The sequence below is a fragment of the Aspergillus chevalieri genome, chromosome 1 (assembly GCF_016861735.1).
Source record: "Aspergillus chevalieri M1 DNA, chromosome 1, nearly complete sequence".
Taxonomy (NCBI): domain Eukaryota; kingdom Fungi; phylum Ascomycota; class Eurotiomycetes; order Eurotiales; family Aspergillaceae; genus Aspergillus; species Aspergillus chevalieri.
In genome coordinates, this window is record NC_057362.1 from 200,848 (window position 1) to 220,622 (window position 19,775).

The 19,775-nt window shown below is 49.4% G+C and overlaps 6 protein-coding genes across 6 annotated transcripts; 3 read left to right on the top strand and 3 right to left on the bottom strand.

Annotated features, from left to right (window-relative positions):
- Positions 1-666: 666 nt before the first annotated feature.
- Positions 667-2,390, bottom strand: ACHE_10070A (uncharacterized protein; the record flags this gene model as incomplete). The annotated part of the gene is made up of 2 exons (XM_043282186.1): positions 667-2,223; positions 2,280-2,390. 2 exons carry the CDS (start codon positions 2,388-2,390, stop codon positions 667-669), a joined length of 1,668 nt encoding a protein of 555 aa, XP_043131190.1.
- Positions 2,391-3,923: 1,533 nt separating this feature from the next.
- On the top strand, positions 3,924-7,199 carry ACHE_10071S (cation-translocating P-type ATPase; the record flags this gene model as incomplete). The annotated part of the gene is made up of 3 exons (XM_043282297.1): positions 3,924-4,133; positions 4,228-4,493; positions 4,553-7,199. The coding sequence occupies 3 exons, from the start codon at positions 3,924-3,926 to the stop codon at positions 7,197-7,199; spliced, it is 3,123 nt and encodes a 1,040-aa protein (XP_043131191.1).
- A 361-nt stretch (positions 7,200-7,560) lies between these two features.
- Positions 7,561-8,950, bottom strand: ACHE_10072A (uncharacterized protein; the record flags this gene model as incomplete). The annotated part of the gene is made up of 4 exons (XM_043282408.1): positions 7,561-7,876; positions 7,928-8,097; positions 8,145-8,572; positions 8,623-8,950. 4 exons carry the CDS (start codon positions 8,948-8,950, stop codon positions 7,561-7,563), a joined length of 1,242 nt encoding a protein of 413 aa, XP_043131192.1.
- A 555-nt stretch (positions 8,951-9,505) lies between these two features.
- ACHE_10073S (uncharacterized protein) lies at positions 9,506-10,486 on the top strand (the record flags this gene model as incomplete). The annotated part of the gene is made up of 1 exon (XM_043282519.1): positions 9,506-10,486. One exon carries the CDS (start codon positions 9,506-9,508, stop codon positions 10,484-10,486), a length of 981 nt encoding a protein of 326 aa, XP_043131193.1.
- Positions 10,487-11,542: 1,056 nt separating this feature from the next.
- ACHE_10074S (putative MFS multidrug transporter) lies at positions 11,543-13,452 on the top strand (the record flags this gene model as incomplete). Its single annotated transcript, XM_043282630.1, has 5 exons — positions 11,543-12,615; positions 12,671-12,795; positions 12,848-12,960; positions 13,017-13,146; positions 13,208-13,452. The coding sequence occupies 5 exons, from the start codon at positions 11,543-11,545 to the stop codon at positions 13,450-13,452; spliced, it is 1,686 nt and encodes a 561-aa protein (XP_043131194.1).
- A 3,734-nt stretch (positions 13,453-17,186) lies between these two features.
- On the bottom strand, positions 17,187-19,411 carry ACHE_10075A (putative FAD monooxygenase; the record flags this gene model as incomplete). Its single annotated transcript, XM_043282741.1, has 4 exons — positions 17,187-17,887; positions 17,941-18,177; positions 18,230-19,226; positions 19,286-19,411. The coding sequence occupies 4 exons, from the start codon at positions 19,409-19,411 to the stop codon at positions 17,187-17,189; spliced, it is 2,061 nt and encodes a 686-aa protein (XP_043131195.1).
- Positions 19,412-19,775: the final 364 nt, after the last annotated feature.

The window sequence follows — 19,775 nt, forward strand, 5'->3', positions numbered from 1 at the left end:
AACCGTTTAGACTCAGTATCCGTAACGGCGCCACGAGCCCGGACGTTTCCCATTCTTATACCCCCCACATCAGCACTCAATCCCCAACGTAACCACAGCATTCGGAACTCTGTTTTCCCTCGTACAACAGCCACCAGGCCAGATTGCAATCCCCAAGACATGCCCCCAACGCCGTGTAACCGTTTTCCTCCAACTCCCTGCCCCTCAGGCAAGCAATGCATGCCAAGATCACAATCTATCAGATCTAGGACAAGCTGCCAAGGCCTCACGGGGCCGAGACAGTGGTATCGTTTGAGTAGCATCTTGGGGTTTTTGTCATCCGTCGGCGAGGGCTGGGGCGACGTGAGTGGTAAGCGAAGTGACGCGAGAGGGATGGATGTGTTATTGGTTGGGATTAGGGATTAACGGTTATGAACTGCAGATAAAGTTATTATGTGGCGTTCTTGATGTTCGGTTGCCATGAGTTGTCGTTAGGACGAGGAGTTGAAGTTGGGTCGTGGCACGTGGTTGGACGAACTGCACGGATCCGTCGTTTGATTACCTTGAGGTTAGTGGGATTCAGGGGCTGGTGCATAGATGTGTTTATTATGAGCTATCCAAATTATGAGCATTGTATCAAAAATCTACATTGAAGGCATCTCAGTCATATCTCAATAGGTAAAGCAATCAAGAGTGCTGATAATACGGCGCATCCTGCCAGAACAGACAACGCGGGCTCGCAGTCGAATCATGAACAGTCGTAATGTTCGAAACACTTAAGTTCAAAATCTGCTGCTTCTTGCCATGCTTCTCAAAGACAGGACCAGCGCTCGACTTGGGCGCACCTGTCTCCGCAAAACTAGTGATGTAATCCTGCAATGCAAGCGCCACATTCTTGCTCGTAACGGTTGAGTTGGCTGCAGGGTTGTAGAAAGTATACTCTAGGTCCGAGCCGTGTAGGCCAGGGGGCACGCTGAAAAGATACGCGTATGTCTGATTGTGGAAGGCGCGGTTGAGGTAGTCGGTGTTGCACTGGAAGACGACGTCTGCGAGCGTTGTTGCGAACCGCAAAACGGGGTTTGTGTATCCGTACGTGCCATTGTAGACAGGCGGGTACAAAACGTTGGAGATGTAGTTGGTTACATTCTGCTGAATGTCGGGCAAGTCAGCCTCGAGGAGGCTGGCGTAGCTGTTGCTGTTTACGCTGGCGGGTGGTGTGAAGAGCAGGCCTTCGTTGGAATTGTGGCCGACCATAAGGCTCAGGTTCTTGTGGAATTTGCCTTCAAGTAGCAGTTCCCCTGGGAGTTTGGGCACAAAGGTACCATCAACAGCTGGTCCGTAGGTGTAAGTTCCGTATGGAGATCTGTATACTTGTTTCGAATTCGCGGCAATCAGCTTCGCAGTGGGAAGCTTGCGAGCCTCCTCCACCGTGCTGACATTAAGGAGACCCAGGAACTGCTGCAGAGTGGCCTCCTGCTGCTCATCAGTAGGAAGAGGATACCAGCCAGGGCTTTGGAGAATAGCCTGCTGGAACGGCAGTTGTTTGCCCTTGCCTCCGTAAGAGGTAATCTGGTGAAGAATAGACCCTCCTCCTGCAGATTCCCCAATCACGGTGACGCGCTCCGAATCGCCTCCAAAGAGATGAACGTTCTCCTTCACCCATTCCAGGGCTAGTCGCTGGTCGTGCAGTGCAGCGTTCGCTGTGCCATTAGCGGTAAGGGTATCGCCAGCTAACCAACCAAAGGCACCAAGTCGGTAGTTCAAAGCCACATAGACAACACCCTCTCCGTTCTTCTGACTCCGCTGAATCAGACCCCTGGGATCGTACGAAGTCTTCTCTCCAACCGTATACCCACCACCATAAATCCAAACCAACACGGGAGCCAATGACTTCTTAGGAACCGACGTCTTGTTCTGCACACGGTCAAAGATCTTCTTCGGGGCGATCACATCCAAGAACAGACAGTCCTCTGTAGTGCGAGGATCTAATGGTTGCGGCACGTAGGGGTAGGACGAAATATTGGTGGACTGGTTAAACTGCGTTCCCGTCAAGGCGCTGGCAAGGAAGGCTGGAGCAATATCTTCACTCCAAACAGGCTGTGCCTGGGGGCAGACACGACCTTGCGCGCCAGTTTGCACTTCGCTGCGGTTCTTTGCTGGGGAGACTGGTGCGCGGAATCGAAGCTCACCGACGGGGGGAGCCGCGTAGCGGATGTTGCTGAAGTTGTAAGTGCCATAGGTCTCCTGCAAGTTTATTAGTTTCAGTTTTCCGTCTGTATGTTCGGACTGCCGGGACTTACGTTGAAGGAAAGAGCTTGGTGCAGCTCGTATCCAAGATCGACAACCGGAAGCTTAGATGCAAAGCAAGCCGGCGCAATGACCAGGAGCAATGATGCCGCTGAGATGTGCATCCTGACTGGTTTGTCTAGCCGGAGACAATGGGCAGCTCTGGTCACGAGCGATGACAACACAGGGGATGGCAGGGTTTAAGTAGACTCCACGTGGGTCCCGTGTCGAGTCAGACAAAAACGTTGATTGCGAGCTTTTGATGATGCCTGAGGGATGTATAGATTAACTGCCCAATCGGAACGCCCATATATTGAACTTTACCATGCTTACTAGAGACCCACTGATCCGGCTCGCTCCGGCCATAATACGGAGTATTAAGATGAGTGAGAATGATTCAGGCTTATATTGCATCCGGAGAGGGGCTTGCACCTATCGCATAACTCCGGCGTGCAGCAGGCTGTGGGTTGGCAGGATTCAGGAAGAACTACTCTGCGGAGTCCTTAGCACTCCATGATTACGCATCTTATGCTGGATGACTCCAGCTGCCCTTTCCCCGCAGTTATTCCGAGCCCGATTTGCCGATTTCTGCAGGAAATCGCCGACATCTCCGGCCCGTTGCCCTTGGTGTAGACAATCGATGCCGAATACAATGCATTGCGGAGAGCTCAATTAAGGCCATTGAACCAAGCTATATAAAGCGAGACGGATACATAAACCTGCAGGAAGACTTAAGGTGAAGAGTGATATATCACAATCATCAGTCTCTGGTTTGACCCTGTACCCTTACGGCGGCAGTGGATGTCTATTCCTTTAATACCAGTGCTTCAGTCGGAATTTAAACAGACTGACCCTTCTAGGATTGGTCGACGTCAAGGCTCTGTGAGATGTACAGAGGATGTACCGACAGCTGTACCTTGACCTTATCCCGATTATTGAGAAACTGGGTTTCATGAATGTCCTAATCGTCGTTGTTCGCTTGCACTGGTTTGCGAAGCGTCCCAAGGAACTGAAAATTGGATCGTAGCAGTTCTCTCAAACCGCAAACACAGTGGACAACTAGTTATCGAATGGGCTGTGGTTGCGATGCTGGATGTCGTGGAATGCAGCCCCAGTATAAAAAGATCCCCGGTATAACGAGAATCACATGTTACCGCAATTCATTTCCCACAAAATAACGAGAAACCCAGTTACTACGGGTCTGGTTAGATTCCTACGGTCCGCCATAGAAATTAAATGATGCTGAGCCTTGGCACATGGGGGACAAGCCTTGGCCGGAATGACACTAACTCCTTCTAATTGGTTTACCTCCCGCTTCGGGATCAAAACGTCGAAGATAGTCATCTATAACTCCCGGCATTGGCCTATTTCGTACTCTGTACTGCATTGGTATCTCATGGCCAAGCTGCTTGGCACAAAGCGAGCCTCGCTATGTCGGAAGGTTGAGAGAGGAAGAAATAATTTTTTCTGTGGATTGCGACTGGGAGAGCTCTCGTCTATTAAATCCTGATCATCCCATTTTCTTTCGTTAGAAAACATTTTCTTCCTAGCAGTTCTTTCTGTGCGGGTAGATTGTCGACCATCGTTCCCTCCAATTCTCTCTCCTCTGTCTTTCACCCACTGCCATCTGCAGCCACCTTTATTATCGTCACCCCCTCATGTCAAGCGAAAAACAAGGAGGCTCGGGGGCATCTCCCCTAAGCCGTCCGGCTCACACCTTATCGTTTGAGGCGGTGATTGAAGAACTTGACACCCTAGTCGAGGAGGGTCTGAGTCCTGACGAAGCCAACCGTCGCCTCCAAGAGTATGGGCAGAACAAGTTGGATGAAGACAAGGGCATTTCAGTCGTGAAAATTCTGGTGCGCCAGGTGGCGAACGCAATGATGCTAGTTAAGATATCCACTTGCTTTGCGGTTGTTCCATTTGTATGTACTCTGAGAGTCTGATCCAATTCGTTCGCAGGTGTTGATTCTCGCCATGGCGGTCAGTTTCGGCATTCAATCATGGATTGAGGGTGGCTTCATCTGTGCCGTCATTCTCATTAATATTGTCGTGGGTTTTATTCAGGAATACGCCGCTGAAAAGACCATGGAGTCCCTTCACTCTCTGTCTTCGCCTACTGGTGTAGTCTCCAGAGGAGGGCAGACCTTCTCGATTCCGTCCACGGATATAGTACCAGGTGATATGGTTGAACTGAGGACTGGCGACACGGTCCCGGCCGATATCAGGTAACTCACATCCAATGGGTTGATATCTCCGATTTTTGGGCAGTCGCTAACGGTTGCAGATTGCTGGAAGCAGTAAACTTTGAAACCGACGAGGCCCTTTTGACGGGTGAATCCCTTCCCGTCCAGAAAGAATGCCACTCCACCTTCAAGGAGGATACAGGGCCGGGAGATCGCCTGAACATCGCCTACAGCTCCAGTACCGTTACCCGTGGACGTGCCCGCGGTGTTGTTGTTAGCACGGGTATGTTTACAGAGATTGGCTTCATTGCAGCGGCTCTACGTGCCAGCAACAATAAGCGTCGTCCAGTCAAGCGTGGTCCAAATGGAGAAACCAAGAAGCGTTGGTATGTCCAGGCCTGGACCTTGACGGGAACTGATGGGATTGGTCGCTTCCTCGGTGTGAATGTCGGCACTCCGTTGCAACGGAAGCTATCTAAGCTTGCTATCTTACTTTTTGGGGTTGCAGTGCTTTTTGCCATTGTGGTGATGGCTGCCAATCTGTTCAGCGATAACAATGAGGTGATCCTGTATGCGGTAGGCACAGGCTTGAGTATGATTCCTGCTTGCTTGGTGGTGGTCCTTACCATCACCATGGCGGTAGGGACAAAACGTATGGTCGAACGAAACGTCATTGTTCGAAAGTTGGATTCGTTGGAGGCCCTTGGTGCCGTAACCGATATCTGTTCCGATAAAACAGGCACTCTAACCCAAGGCAAGATGGTAGTCAAGAAGGCCTGGATCCCTTCTCGCGGCACATATTCAGTGGGAACTTCGAGTGAACCGTTCAACCCTACGGTCGGTAATGTGACCTATACCCCGTTGTCTCCTCTGCATTTTGAGGACGAGAAAGAAGGCAGTCCGTCGGACAACCCAGAGGACCTTGTGGCAGAAAACCGTCCGCTTGAGGATTTTCTTAACGTGGCGTCCATGGCGAATCTGTCCCACGTGTACGAATCTGACGAAGGGACCTGGAACGCGCGGGGTGAACCCACGGAGATCGCTATTGAGGTATTTGCATCCAGATTCAACTGGAATCGTGACCGATGGACCAAGGGCCAGAGTCCAATATGGCACCAAAAGGCGGAATTCCCTTTCGACTCCACCGTCAAGAAGATGTCCGTGATCTTTACACGAATTACTTCGCAAGAAGAACGCTCCATGGTTTTCACCAAGGGTGCCGTAGAACGCATCGTCGATGCATGCACGACAGTCGTCTGGGACCAAGACTCGTCTACACCAATTCCCATGACTGAAGAACATCGCAGTCATATCTTCCAGAACATGGAGGAACTCGCCAAGCTGGGGCTTCGTGTGTTGGCATTGGCGCATCGGCCGTATACTGACAAGGCGCGGGTGTTGGAAGGCGCCGACCTCGACCGTGACGATATTGAGAAAGACCTCTGCTTCCTAGGACTGATCGGCCTCTATGATCCACCGCGCCCGGAGACGGCCGCTTCTATCCAAGCCTGTTACCAAGCGGGAATTGCAGTGCACATGGTAACCGGCGATCACCCAGGAACTGCAAAGGCCATCGCACAACAAGTCGGAATTCTCCCTGCAGATCTCAGCACTGTGGCTGCAGATGTTGCTGATTCAATGGTTATGACCGCCAGTCAATTTGACAGCCTCTCTGAAGCCGAAATCGATTCTCTCCCCACATTGCCCCTGGTTATTGCGCGCTGTGCTCCACAGACAAAAGTGAGCATGATCAATGCACTCCACCGCCGAGGACGCTTTGCTGCCATGACTGGAGATGGTGTGAATGACTCGCCATCTCTTAAACATGCCGATGTCGGTATTGCAATGGGACAGGCCGGGTCAGATGTAGCCAAGGACGCTTCAGACATCATCCTCACTGATGATAATTTTGCTTCTATTTTGAATGCAGTGGAGGAAGGTCGCCGGATTTTCGACAATATTCAAAAGTTTGTCCTTCATCTACTAGCAGAGAACATCGCCCAGGCCTGTACACTGCTTATTGGACTAGCCTTCAAAGACCTAGATGGCCGGTCAGTCTTCCCACTGGCTCCGGTTGAGATCATTTGGATCATCATGGTTACTTCGGGTATTACGGACATGGGTCTGGGCATGGAGGTAGCCGCTCCAGATATCATGGATCGGCCCCCTCAATCCAAGAAGGGTATCTTCACGTGGGAGGTGATAATTGATATTTTGGTCTATGGTATCTGGACAGCCGCTCTCTGTTTAGCAGCCTTCTCCATCCGAATGTGGGGTTTCGGCGACGGCAACTTGGCCAGTGGCTGTAACCGCAGATGGTCAGCAGAATGCGACGAGGTGTTCCGCGCGCGAGCAACAACATTCGTTTGCCTTACATGGTTTGCCTTATTTCTAGCGTGGGAGATGGTCAACATGCGCCGTTCATTCTTCCGCATGGAACCCAAGTCCAAGAAGTACTTCACGCAGTGGATGTATGACGTGTGGCGGAATCAGTTCCTATTCTGGTCTGTGATGGCTGGCTGGATCACCATGTTCCCGATCCTGTATATTCCCATAATCAACGACGTGGTATTCAAGCATGTCGGCATCTCGTGGGAATGGGGGATTGTATTTGTCGAAGTGGTAGTTTTCTTCGCTGGAGTTGAGGCCTGGAAATGGGCTAAGCGCGTGTATTTCCGTCGCCAGGAGTGGAAACAGGGACCGACGTCTCGCATCGACGTTGCCGAAACTACTCGGAGTACCGCATAAGGCTTCAGCATTCAACAAAGCCCAATACAGAATATAGTGCAAATTCCTGGATCGCGACAATCATTGCTGGGCCGATATGGTAACCTGTTGGATGTGGTTATCCTGGTATTGTCTCTATTCGCTCCCTGTATGGAATGGTGTATATAGTCAGGTAGTAGATAGTCAATGGTTGCTATATATAATTTTTTTTTGAGTGCTGCATTCAATGCTGGATGACGCCGGCTGTGATTTCCCCCGCAGGAGATAAGGGCCCGATATCTCCGGGTATACGATTGGATGCATAGTAAACACATAGTGAACGATAGTTATTACTGTCGAGTTCTACAAATGCCACATGTTGGGCTGGCTATGCAAACTGCATTCAATTATCGTCGACCTCGCGTACCTTATACTCGAACATCTGATTCGACGGAACAGAATGCTCGTCCTTCAATTTGGTCGCAGATTCTATCCCAGCAGCCGGGACACGATACTCGAATCTCTTGCCTGGAGCTGGCTGCTTTCCATCAGGAAGTGCATAAGGGAAGGGGAGGTATTCCGGAAGCAACCCCAGTTGGACGAGAATCGTGGCCTGATCCCAGGCAATATGTTCGTGATATAAGCGGTCTCCTCGAATGTTCACCACCGAAGTCATCGGGATCCGTAGCGGCTTTCCGGTGGGTGGGATTCCGGGGATACTAGTCCGAATCAGTAATGTGTAAAATACCCATATATCGCAGAACACTCACAGCCAGTTAACCTGTTTATCATGAGTAAAGCAGAAAATGAACTCATCAACAACCCGGTCAATACCGATGGTGCGGCTGATGAGCTCTAACTCCGTGTCGTCGGGATTGTTGAAAATGAAATGATTCAGGTAGAACTTGCTCAGACGAGCACGGCCAATTCCTCCTGTAAGCTGCATTCGCTTAGTATAAACACCTATAAACAGACCAGTCAACTTACCGTCGGGATGTGGTTCACATAAGGTTCCTGCACCATGGTTGACATAGTCTTCTCCACAGACCGGTCTCCGAACTCATAATAAGCGTGCTCTTCCCAAATTTTTTCCAGATCAAAGCAGGGACCGCCTAACTGCTTCTTGATGAAGGTCAGGCTTCGAGTATGCGCAACTCCAGCTGATGAGGTCTTGAAATCGACATGTCCAGGGACAATGAATCCGGCAGACGACGTTTCAGGATAAGTATACACGGTCAAGTTATCGTACTTCACGATGTCACCAGGCTTGCCAGATAAATGCTGCAGCGCATCCTTCTGAGCTGCGATATCCCATGAATCGAAGGAGATGGTAGCAATGATGCGCTCGCTATTAGCTACGACAGCCCGGAGTGCATCAACAAATTCCGGCGCATAATCCTTCTGGGATCCATAAACTGCACTAAATCAGCAAATTCATATTACAACTAATCAAATGCAGTCCTACCTAATAAGCCAAACTTGTCCTTCGTTTCACATTCCGCCAACGAGACAAGGGCATCAATCCCCGCCGTGACCAACCCAGAAACACGCGTCTTGTCACCGCTTGATTGCAAATCAAGACTGATCTGAACAACCGCATAGCTCTCCTCCGCCCATTTCTGCAATGGCTCCGGGTCCAGACTGTCGTTTTCCTTCTGGTAATCCGCAAGGCCGCTAGGCCTCAAGATAATCAACCCCGGTCCACGTCCGCATCGAGAAAGCGGGGGCTGCAGGACAATATCGGCTCCCAGATTGATCACTGGAGCAGAGCAGAGAGGCACGGCCTGAGTCATGATGCTGCAGTGCTGCCCCTGGAGTGTACAAGCGGTGGGATATGGAATTGGAAGGCTCTCCGGGGGGAAACCCAGCGATAATATCTCAGGATACGGCGGGTGTTGCCGGATGGGGACCCCGCATTGGGGTCATGGCGATAGGATACTTGGACTAGCCAATGCGTGGGCACAGCATAGATAAATTCATAGGGCTATCTCCGAGCTCAATTGTCTTTCCGAGCGTCGTATTTATGCTCCTGCTAGCAATGTGACAGGATGTGTAAATAGAAATGAAGCTTCGTTATTGGCCAATCCGGGGAGCTTACACGTGATGCGGAGCTGTTGCTTCCTCAGGCAGAAAATGTGTTTTCCACCGCACTCCAGTTTATGCTGCTGAGTCTCCTACAGTAACACAAAAGAAGGAAATGAGATTCTTGCTGGACAGATTTAATCAATGTGCACATCAAACGTCTAGCTTTACTCTAACCCTCCATTGAATTTGGCCTCTAATTACTCTCCCTCCTTCCCGTCGCGTCCCTCCTACTCTTCGACCTCCCCGACGAAGCCAACGACAAAATGAACGCGCATATGCAATCTTCATTATCAACCCTCGAAAGCAAATTGAACCTCCTAATTACCAGTCTCACTACCTCCCCAACCGCCGCGGGAGCACCAGCCGCAGCGAGCGCCGTCCTGGACGCGGATGACTCGTTGACATCGGCCGTCGAAACCCTTCGACAACACCAAGAGAACTACGCCAAGATACTACGACTCCGCGCGGAAGCCGAAAAGCTGGAGGAAAGAGTGAAGGGCATTGTCAGTGATGTGGAAACTCGCGAGAAGGAGATTCGAACGATTTGCGGCGACGAGGAAAACGATACCGATTCCGATACCGAAGATGATAGCTCCGATTACGACTCTGATGAAGATGTGGATATGTCCAAGTCACGATCAAGGAAAAAGATGAACAAAGAGGTGGATTATAGGCTACTGCTCGATTTTGCACGGCGTATCAGCAAGTATAACCACCAAGCCGCGGCCGATGCAGCAGCAGGAACACCAGCGGCACAGAAGTTGGAGGACAAACGGCAGCAAATCGCCGAGCAGGATGTCGCAATGACAGGTGTCAACGGCGCTACAGATACAGAAGAAGGGGCTGAACCGGTTTCATCGGTAACAAAAGGGGCAACATCTTGGTTGGACGAGTCCGCGAACATGACGCGGGAAATCTATATGCTACCATACCCGGCCGAAGATCGAATCCGCATGGGTCTCATGGGCCAGATACAGCTTGCGGCTGCAGAGGGCCGTCCAGGGTTTGATTTAGACAATGAGGTGGAACGATTGATACGTGAAGCGGAAGGACAGGGGGCTGCGGAAGCCATCGAACCGGCACAGCCGGGTGATGAGTCTCGTCGGGTAGATGAAGCCTCTCAGGCTGCTGCTCATGCTGGGTCTGCTGCAACCAGTGGTGCGACGAGTGGACCCGCACCTGCTCCAAAACCGAAAGCTACGCTTGATCTTGATCTATACGATCCAGAGGACGACGAGATGTGATCACAGAAATATATCATCTTTGTATTATACCCACTATTATTACTCAAAGCGCTTTAGCGATTGCATAATTGTCTATCCTGGCATTTACGGTGATCCGATTTATAAAGCCAGTTGCACTTGTCATGATTGAGTCTGGCAATCTCATTATTTTGAGTCGTTTTTAATAAGCCCACAATCATCGTCGTGTAGGTTATACGTTCCAGCAGTCAAGCATTTCTTGACTCCCTATCAGCTGTTAATTTTCAGTGAGTGACATATTGATTTGCCTTTTTTGAATCTGAATCAGAGAATCATTGATACCTACCATAATTATCACGTGTTAGATTTATCTATGTCAGATTAACTGCAGGCATTGATGCCGTATAATCGCAGTCCTCTGCACTTACAGATGAGACTCACAATGCCTGGAGTCCAGAAGCGCCTACGCCCCTTCAAATGACGGCGAAACGACTGCCATTGTCACGATGTCTGTTAGTACGGGCCCTATGTCATACTTCACGGACATCAGCAAAGGATAAACCCCGTCATCTTCGAACACCGGCAAATGACACGCCGGTAATGACGGCACCCTCCGCATTTCCTCTCTCCATGGAGACTCTGGGGAAAAGATTTCTCCTCGGGGACCCCGAATCTCGCGGGGAGTTCGCAGGAACACATTTCCGACCTGAGATCCCGGGCTTCATTGTATGGTACTGAAAGTCTGGTTCCGGCGGAGGGAGTGTTTCCTGGGGTTGTCGGAATACACTTGCGGCCTATAGTTCCCTATAAACAGTCACCAGAAGGAACAAACGCGGAGAGATGCTAGCGGTTGGCTGGGACAAAGCGTCCGGACGCCTCCTCCACATTGACGTCAAACTACTGGCGGCAGGTACCGCAATGTTCACGATGTCATGCAACTGAGTCAGCTCAGTTGCAGCTCTTTTGGCTGTCTGCATTTAATCTGATGCTTCCCCCGCAGTGAGACATTCTTCATGCTTGCCAGGAAGAGTAACCCTCTCCTTGCCCTATTCAACACATCCCCACTATTGAACTTATATATTGATTGAATCTATCCTGATGTCCCAACCACATACACCTTTCGATCCATTCTTCGGAGCCGATGGTTCAGATGGCGTGGATGGTGTGGAAAAAGAGAAGGAGAAGGACGGTGTACCCGATGGTGTACCCGACGGCGTAGGCCGCCCTTCGGATTCTCAACCAACAGCATGCCACGGCGAGCTCGACAAGGAACAGCAAGACAGGCTCGGCAAGCGTGAATTACAGGAAACGGACTGCTACGACAAACTCGGTTTCACCTTCCCCAAGTGGAAAAAATGGGGTATCCTCTCGGTTATCTTCATCGTCCAAGTTTCAATGAACTTTAACGCCGGTTTCTACGCTAGTGGTGTTCCGCTGTTTGCAGATCATTTTGGGATATCAGAGCAGGCGGCCAGAGTTGGTCAGATGGATTTCCTCATTGCATACGGGTTTGGGAGTGAATTCTGGGCGCCATGGAGTGAAGAATTTGGTCGGTGGCCGGTCATGCAGCTGAGCTTGTTGCTAGTCAACATATGGCAGATTCCGTGTGCGTTGGCGCCGAATTTTGGTACGATTGTCGTCTGCCGTATCCTTGGTGGACTGTCGTCTGCTGGTGGTTCCGTCACTCTTGGTATGGTGGCAGACATGTGGGAGGCCGAGGAGCAGCAATACGCTGTCGCGTTTATTGTCTTTTCATCAGTGGCTGGATCAGTGATTGCCCCTGTTGTGGGTGGCTTTTCAACGACATTCTTGAACTGGCACTGGAACTTCTGGCTGCAGCTTATTCTTGGGGGCTTTGTGCAGGCAGTCCACTTCTTTGTTCCAGAGACTAGATGCAGTATCTTGGTTACTCGTGAAGCTAGAAGGCGACGGAAGATGGGTGAGGAGGTATACAGCGGCGACGAACTGAAAGGGAAGCACATCACCGTGAAACATCTGCTGATGGTGTGGAGTCGTCCGTTTATCATGTTTGTCCGAGAGCCGATTGTGCTATGCCTGTCCATGCTCAGTGGCTTCAGTGACTCCCTAATTTTCACTTTCCTGCAGTCTTTTACGCCGGTTTTCAAGCAGTGGGGGTTTAACACGATCACGATTGGGTTGTCTTTTCTTCCGTGAGTTCTCTCTTTAGCTCCAATTGGATCGCCCAACTATGCTAACTATCTCAAGACTCCTAGTCGGCTATGTCATCGCCTATTTCTCTTTCTTTCCCTTTTTCCACAAACACTGCAGAGTCCGAGAACGCGACCCCGATGCCCTCCAGCCGGAAGCCCGGTTGTATTGGCTTTTATGGAGTGAGTGCCCTTTCTTTCTCAATAGCATATCCAGTATATTGATCATGTCTAGCTGCACCACTCCTGGTAATCGGCCTTTTCGGCTTTGCTTGGACCAGTTTAGGACCCCCGCATGTGCACTGGATAGCGCCAATGATTTTCTCATCACTCATTGCAATAGCCAACGTGAGTTCTAGCTTCGTCAATCTATAAACACGGGCTGTTGGTCTAACAGCACACAGTATGCCATTTACATGGCAACAATCGACTATATGGTCGCCTCCTACGGACCGTATTCAGCCTCAGCAACAGGTGGTAATGCCCTAGCCAGAGATTTCCTTGCTGGCATTGCTGCCATGTATTCAACACCAAGTAAGCATTTCCCCCTTCCTTCCCCTTACCTTTATAAAAAATATCGATGCTAACAAAGCAGTGTACGAACACATGGGCCACTCCAATCCACTCGAATGGGCCTCCACACTCCTCGGTTTCCTCGCCATTGGCTTCATTATCCCCATCTACGTCTTCTACTGGAACGGACCGAAGATCCGCGAGAAATCTAAATTCGCTCTGGTCCTCGCTAGTGATCGGAAGAAGGCCCAGCGTAGGGTTTCGCAGTGTGGCTCTGGAGAGCCAGGTCCGGAGGAACATTACTTTTCTGGTTCGGGGGCGGTTTGAGACAATGTTTGTTGCAGTGTTGGTTCGGATGTGGTAACCGTGGGGATTACACCATTGTGATTTTGCTTTGCTTTCGCCATTTGACATCATTTACGACTGACTGACTGATAAATTGACGAGATATGGAGATCTATGGCATTTGCATTCGCATTTGCATCTGCGCGTTTCTGGTTTCTGTTCATGGCATCATGTATTCTAGCTTCATTTCGTGTGTTGATAGTATAGTAATCATACTAATTAGCATTATCATTTTATCGTTGTACACCATGTACCACTCCTATCTGTAATAAGGGTCGTGACCATGACGCAGATCAGGAACATGTTTCCGGTGGCTATATGCGGATGTCATCAGAACACTCAAAGCCCAAGACACTTCCGGCATGTTTATATATCTTGGCCAAGAAAATAACGTCGCGGATCTCATTTTGGATCGCCCAGAATTCTGTTATCCACGATTAGCAGCTCAGAGGCAATACTAAAATGGCGCATAGCTTGCCCGTATCGCTTGGAGGCACGGACTATCCCCGCTGAACAAATGCTTCGCATCTCCTTCAGAAACCTATTGTCTTCCGTAAAATAGACAGGTTCGATCCCAGGTCGTCATAATCTCCATATCATGCTGAATAATCGGAACTGCCAGATAGCATTATCAGCCCTCGTAGAGGATTTTTTTCAGCGGGCTAGGAGAGACGAGCCTCTGGGATTGGTTTCAGCTGTGGCAATTCCTACAAGGAAGGATTTCATCCGAGAATGCAGCCCACATCACGGTCTCCAGGTAGTGGCGAATGCGAGCCAGCAGGAGCAGTATCTTGAACACACCTAGGAGGGTCTCAGTGTGGGTTTTCACATGGGAAACGCTTTCTGTGTGCTGGAGCAGGCTGAGCTTTTGCGCACTTCAGAAAGGGGGAGAGGAGAGGACCTTACAAGATCTGTGCCGCTACGGCAGACAACATACGGAGGCCAGGGGTGCGCGTGTACTAGGACACCGAGACTTCAAAGAAAAAGACGTTTTCTAGCGAACCTACAAAGTGGTGTTAGTGGCAAGCCCTCGTTCCCTGCTTGAAATCCCACAACACGGAATGCCGAAATGGGCGTGAAATAAGCACAGCCGCATTGCTGCCAATTAAAGAGAAAGATTTTAGGAAAGACATCCGAAGATACGACACGGAAAACGATCTCCTTGCTCTAGCATCTTATAGCACTCTCGTGGGACGACCTTTGTGCATCTATTTTTTTTTTCGGTATTTTTGCTTGTAGAATTAGCTCTCTCCTCACGACATGAAGGTACTTCTAATTGCTTTAACGTCAACCATCCGATCTGAGGAAGAATCAATAGAACTCGTCGGCTGCTGTGGGAAAGACCGTTTGTCATTTGTAGTCATTAATCGACCACCCGAACGATACCTCTGTCCTGTCGCGTGCAAGATATTAGCTCACATTTGCATGGTGAGACCTCTAGGACGACACAATGCTTGGATTCCCTCCTTGGTTTGGCAGGTCATCCGATAAGCGGTAGTCCTCCCGCATGGACAATGAAAGGTAGCTTGGGACAAAATATGTCACTGAGGTGAACAGCTGTGACCGAAGTTTTCAATTTTAACAAGACATAGAAACAGAAGCCATATCGCGGCATCGAGCTTCTCTAATCTATCCTTGGTCATTATGAGAATTGTTTCCGGCCATAAGGTCATTAAAATGGCTTGATACGATCCAGGTACCAAGTTGTTCGTCCGATCCTAAGAGATGTTCCTTTGCAAGGGCACTTTTTTTTGATAGTGCTTAAATAGATAGCTGGACTATAGCCTCTCGAATGTCCGATAATCGTTATCGCAGCGTGGACACCAAGCAATTTGAACTGTTCGCATTATAACCAGCTCCAAATGGTCCAGGCAAGTTGCGCTTCATGCTCATGCAATCTATAGTATACTGAGAGTTTAAATTTTGTCCGTATTAGGAATATACAAGAAAGCACAAAGTTGCCAAATATAGCTTGAAACATTCTGTTCGAGGAGGTGCTCAAACATTCAAAGGCCGCCGCGGTAATATGAGTCGTTCCGTCCAGGTCAGATCTAGGTATTCCCGATATTAGTTCGAATCAGATGCGTGAGATGGCCATAATCTATGTTGATGCTCGTGATGTTTTCGGAAATATCGGATGGATCATCCATTCTCTATGCAATCTGGGATATTAGCGTCATTGAATGCTTTAACAGTTTTGTTTTGATACTTGCCACAGTGAACGATTGGAAGACATTTCAACAGTATGGATCCTATGTCTGTTAGACAATATGGCATTGTCTCTTGCATCATGTTCAAAAAGAAATAAGAATCTTTCAATCTTTCACAGAAGTTTCAATCAAGGGAGTGATTTCAGTTGGCATAAGTAGGCAGGCATATGTCAATTGCTATACTTCCAAGGTAGTGAAAATCAAGGCCAGAATTGACTTCATTATCCTGTAAAGTTCATCTGTATTCCTTATAGCAGGCAAACACCTGCATTACTTGTAGTGATTCATGTGAGTGAAACTTCTGGAAACCAATTCGCACTCATTCCCAAAGGTGCATTATTGCGTTTCGTGAGGTATGCTGATAGCCATACATTGATCACAGTGGTAAGATATGCAGGCCCAGCTGGACTTTCATCCATATGTATTGATCACTCTCTGTATCACAGTTTTTAGTGGCTTCGAACAAGCAAGTCATTTACCTTGTCTTCACTTTCAAATCTGACATGGTCAATCACTTCTTATTTCTGAAAATTGACATAAAAAGAAACAAACAGCTACACCATCCCCTCCCAAAGCGGCACCATTCGCTTTATCTCTATCGCTATAAGGTAAGGATGAATTTAATATGCGCGTCTGTCATTAGCCTGATTCTGACTGGGCACTTTGCCGAGACTAACAAACTAATGAAATGCGGTTTTTAGGGAGATAATAGGGATAACGCAAAGCCAATCGCTCCGCCCTCAATCGACAGGGGCAGAGGGCTAAACTAGGTCGATTGACTTTCTTCACTATCAGCTTACGAAAGACGAGGAGATACCGATATCACACACACCTTTTTTTATGTCCAATACCCTGCTTTGGAAGACAGTGGTCTGTCACATCTGGTCAAATATACCGTAAGTCCACGCGTTCTCGCCCTCTGCGTAGGCACTCGGCGCTGTCATGGCTGCAGTCCCAATTTTTCTTCTAACCGAAACGGGAAAAAGTTGGTATATAACGCTCGTAGCGAAGTGCCTTATGTGGCGATAGTCCTTGGATCCTGTCAATTGCCTATTCATTTGAGGTCACGGAATGATGGGCATACAATCGTGTTTGATGTTCTGCCATTAGTGTATTCATTTAAGAGAACAAGTTGTTCCCTGCTTTGACTACATGTGAGGTACTAGTCAGACCGTTTGTTTAGTGATGCTTAGGCACTTGTCTTGATCACCGGATGAAATATTCGCAGTGGACCCTTTCAGGGCATCACTGACCGGCATTTTAGACATCTTTATGATCAGATATCGGTATGGGCGATATAGAAATTATCATAGTATCAGTGTACTAAGTTATTGCAAGGAGCCTCGGTCATGCCATAGTCGATAGAGATGGAGGAGAGAAAGGGAAGAAGACGAAACGGGCGGTAAAGTCTAGCCAAGTCATAGAAGTTAAGAAGCTATCACTGTAAGCCATAGGACAAGGTCATATATTACTTATTCTTTCATTCAATTGAATAATATGACAACTCTACAAAACAGAAGCAACAGGTCCATCAGTCTGCTGCTGCTGAGACACACCGGGCTGCACCTTCATAAACGAAGAAAAGAACTCCTCCATCTCCTCATAATCATCCATCTCCCCAACCCAACTAACATACTGATCCGGCCGCACAATCACACTAGCCCCTTGCCCGGGATCAATACCATAATTCTCATACACCCTTCCATGGCCCTCGTGATACGACTGGTCATCCACAAAAACCTTCCAGTAATCCCAGCCCATCTTCTCATGATACGGGTGGAAAATATCCGGCAAATCCAACAACTCGACATCCCACCGCGGTCCAGCATGGACGGTAAGCATCTCGATAACACCATCGATAGGCAAGTTTGATGGCGTGTATTTCCGGAGGAAAGAATTTACGTTATTCAACTTCTCGCCAAATTGTTGATAGCGAGTCATGTTAGTCTGATCGGTTAGGGATCCCGGGAACACAATCACGCGCCAGCGGCCATTGCTCTTGAGCAGCTCTTGGAGGTGCCATGGCCGCGCGTCGGCTTGGTTGAGGACTTTGTAGCTGGGGATACGTTGTCCGACAGGGATGCCCCTTGCGAGGTGTTGTTTGCTTAGGACGCGGTGTTTGCTCTGGCTGGAGACGTCGGTTCCGTCGCCTTGTTCGGCCGAGGAGCCGGGTTTGGCAACGATGAGGCTGGCGCCGTAGTCGACGGCTGTAGGCTGTTAGAAGGTACAATGTGTAATATAATTTTCAGAGTTGGCTTACCGATCCCACTGGCAAACATGTTGCCCTTTTGGAAGGCGTTTTTGAATTCTTCCATGCTGATGCCTTCTTCGTCCATGACATCCATGGCAGGGCGACCGGAAAAGAGACGTGAGAAGCGGTAATCGAACGCGATTAGATCCTGCGCGATTCGCCGTCTCTCGGATTGGTATGTCTTTAGGATCGAAAGGTCACTGTATCCCTTGACGACGTGGGCCAGCTTCCAGCCCAAGTTGTATGCTGGGATTCTTATTAGTCACAATGCTGATTCGGGTCTGAGAGCAGAGCTTACTATCTTGCATGCTAACGTTCATTCCCTGACCAGCCTTAGGAGAGTGTGTATGGACCGCATCACCAGCCAGAAATACCCGTTCCTGCAATGAGAAATTATTTCCAACGCGTTGTCCAATCTGGTACGCCGTCCACCAGTCACAATAATCATAAGTAAGCGTATACGGATGCAAGATCTGCTGCGCAGACTTGAGAATCATATCAGGCGTGATCTTCGACCGGTCTGCCTTCCCTCCTCCCACTTCCGTCGACTGCAGCTGGATATACAGTCGAACCAGCTTATTCTCCCGCGGAATCACCATGACGGACCCAGCATTGGCAGAGTGAATAGCGCAGCGCATCCGGATATCAGGGAAGTCAGTGATTGGAACGATATCAAGGACACCCCAGATATAGTCCGTCGAGTCGCCCTCCAGACTGAACCCGAGCTGCTTCCGGACCCAGGAGTGAGCTCCGTCACAGCCAACCATGAACTTGGCTTTCACTTCTTCTGTTTGGTTGGCGCGAGCACTTTGCTCCGCTGAGCGAATCATGTCTTCCGTGTCGTCTGGGGTGAGGTTGCTGCGGAAAAGCCCATCCTCCACCACGGCGCCATTGGCAGACTTCCGCTGTTGTTGGGGTGTGGCTTCTTCGTCCGAGAGTGTCTTGAGAGTGACAGTAATCGGATAGTCGGTGGGATCGCGGGCTTTGGACTCGTTAAAGTTGAACGAGGTAGGCAGTACCCCCCGCTCGACCGTAATATCGCTGTTTGCCTTGATCGAGTCCAGGAAGAACCGCTCTATGCGGCCCTGGTGAAGGACGACTTGCTGGAATCGACTGATTCCCGGGATTGTATCTGCGATACGGTCTGAGCGACGGAGGATACCATTCTTGTCCGGGTTCCAGAGACAGATCTCTAGCATATGGTTTGATTCTTGCCAGACGCGTTGGGCGAAGTCGAATGAGTCGAAAATTTCCAGTGTCCGGCATTGGAGGCCGTCGGCTTGGCCGTTGAAGACCTGCATGGCATACAACGTTAATATCCTGTAATAAATAAAATATGACTCAATGAAAATACCTTGGTACCGCGCTTGTCTACCACGCGTGTCTTGATTCCACAGCGGCTCATCCAATTCGCCAACATAAGCCCAGCCGGGCCAGCACCGACGATGAGGACGTCGACATGGGAAGTAGGTCGTGTCATGATACTTCAGAGAACGTATAAAGAAGAATTGAACATGCAAAGTAATATGGAAATCTCAGTCCTTGTCAACGCGTTTATACGCCCAGCTATATAGTTCCCCTTCCGTAAAATTCCCGAAGACCACTTCCGCGGATCGACTTCCGATATGCGGGGGGTGTCAGCACCTGCCAAAAGAACAAAAGCAGGTATGAGACCGCTCTCTATACAGTACGTACTGATCCGACATGCTGTGTTGGACCGTGTCGGAAGCTTAACGGACCAGAATGATTCGAATTGACCAATGCTAGTCCGGGAAACCCCGCGTTTCGGGTCGGAAAGATATGGCGGATATTGGGTAATGGCAGACAGTTAGGGGGCCATTGGA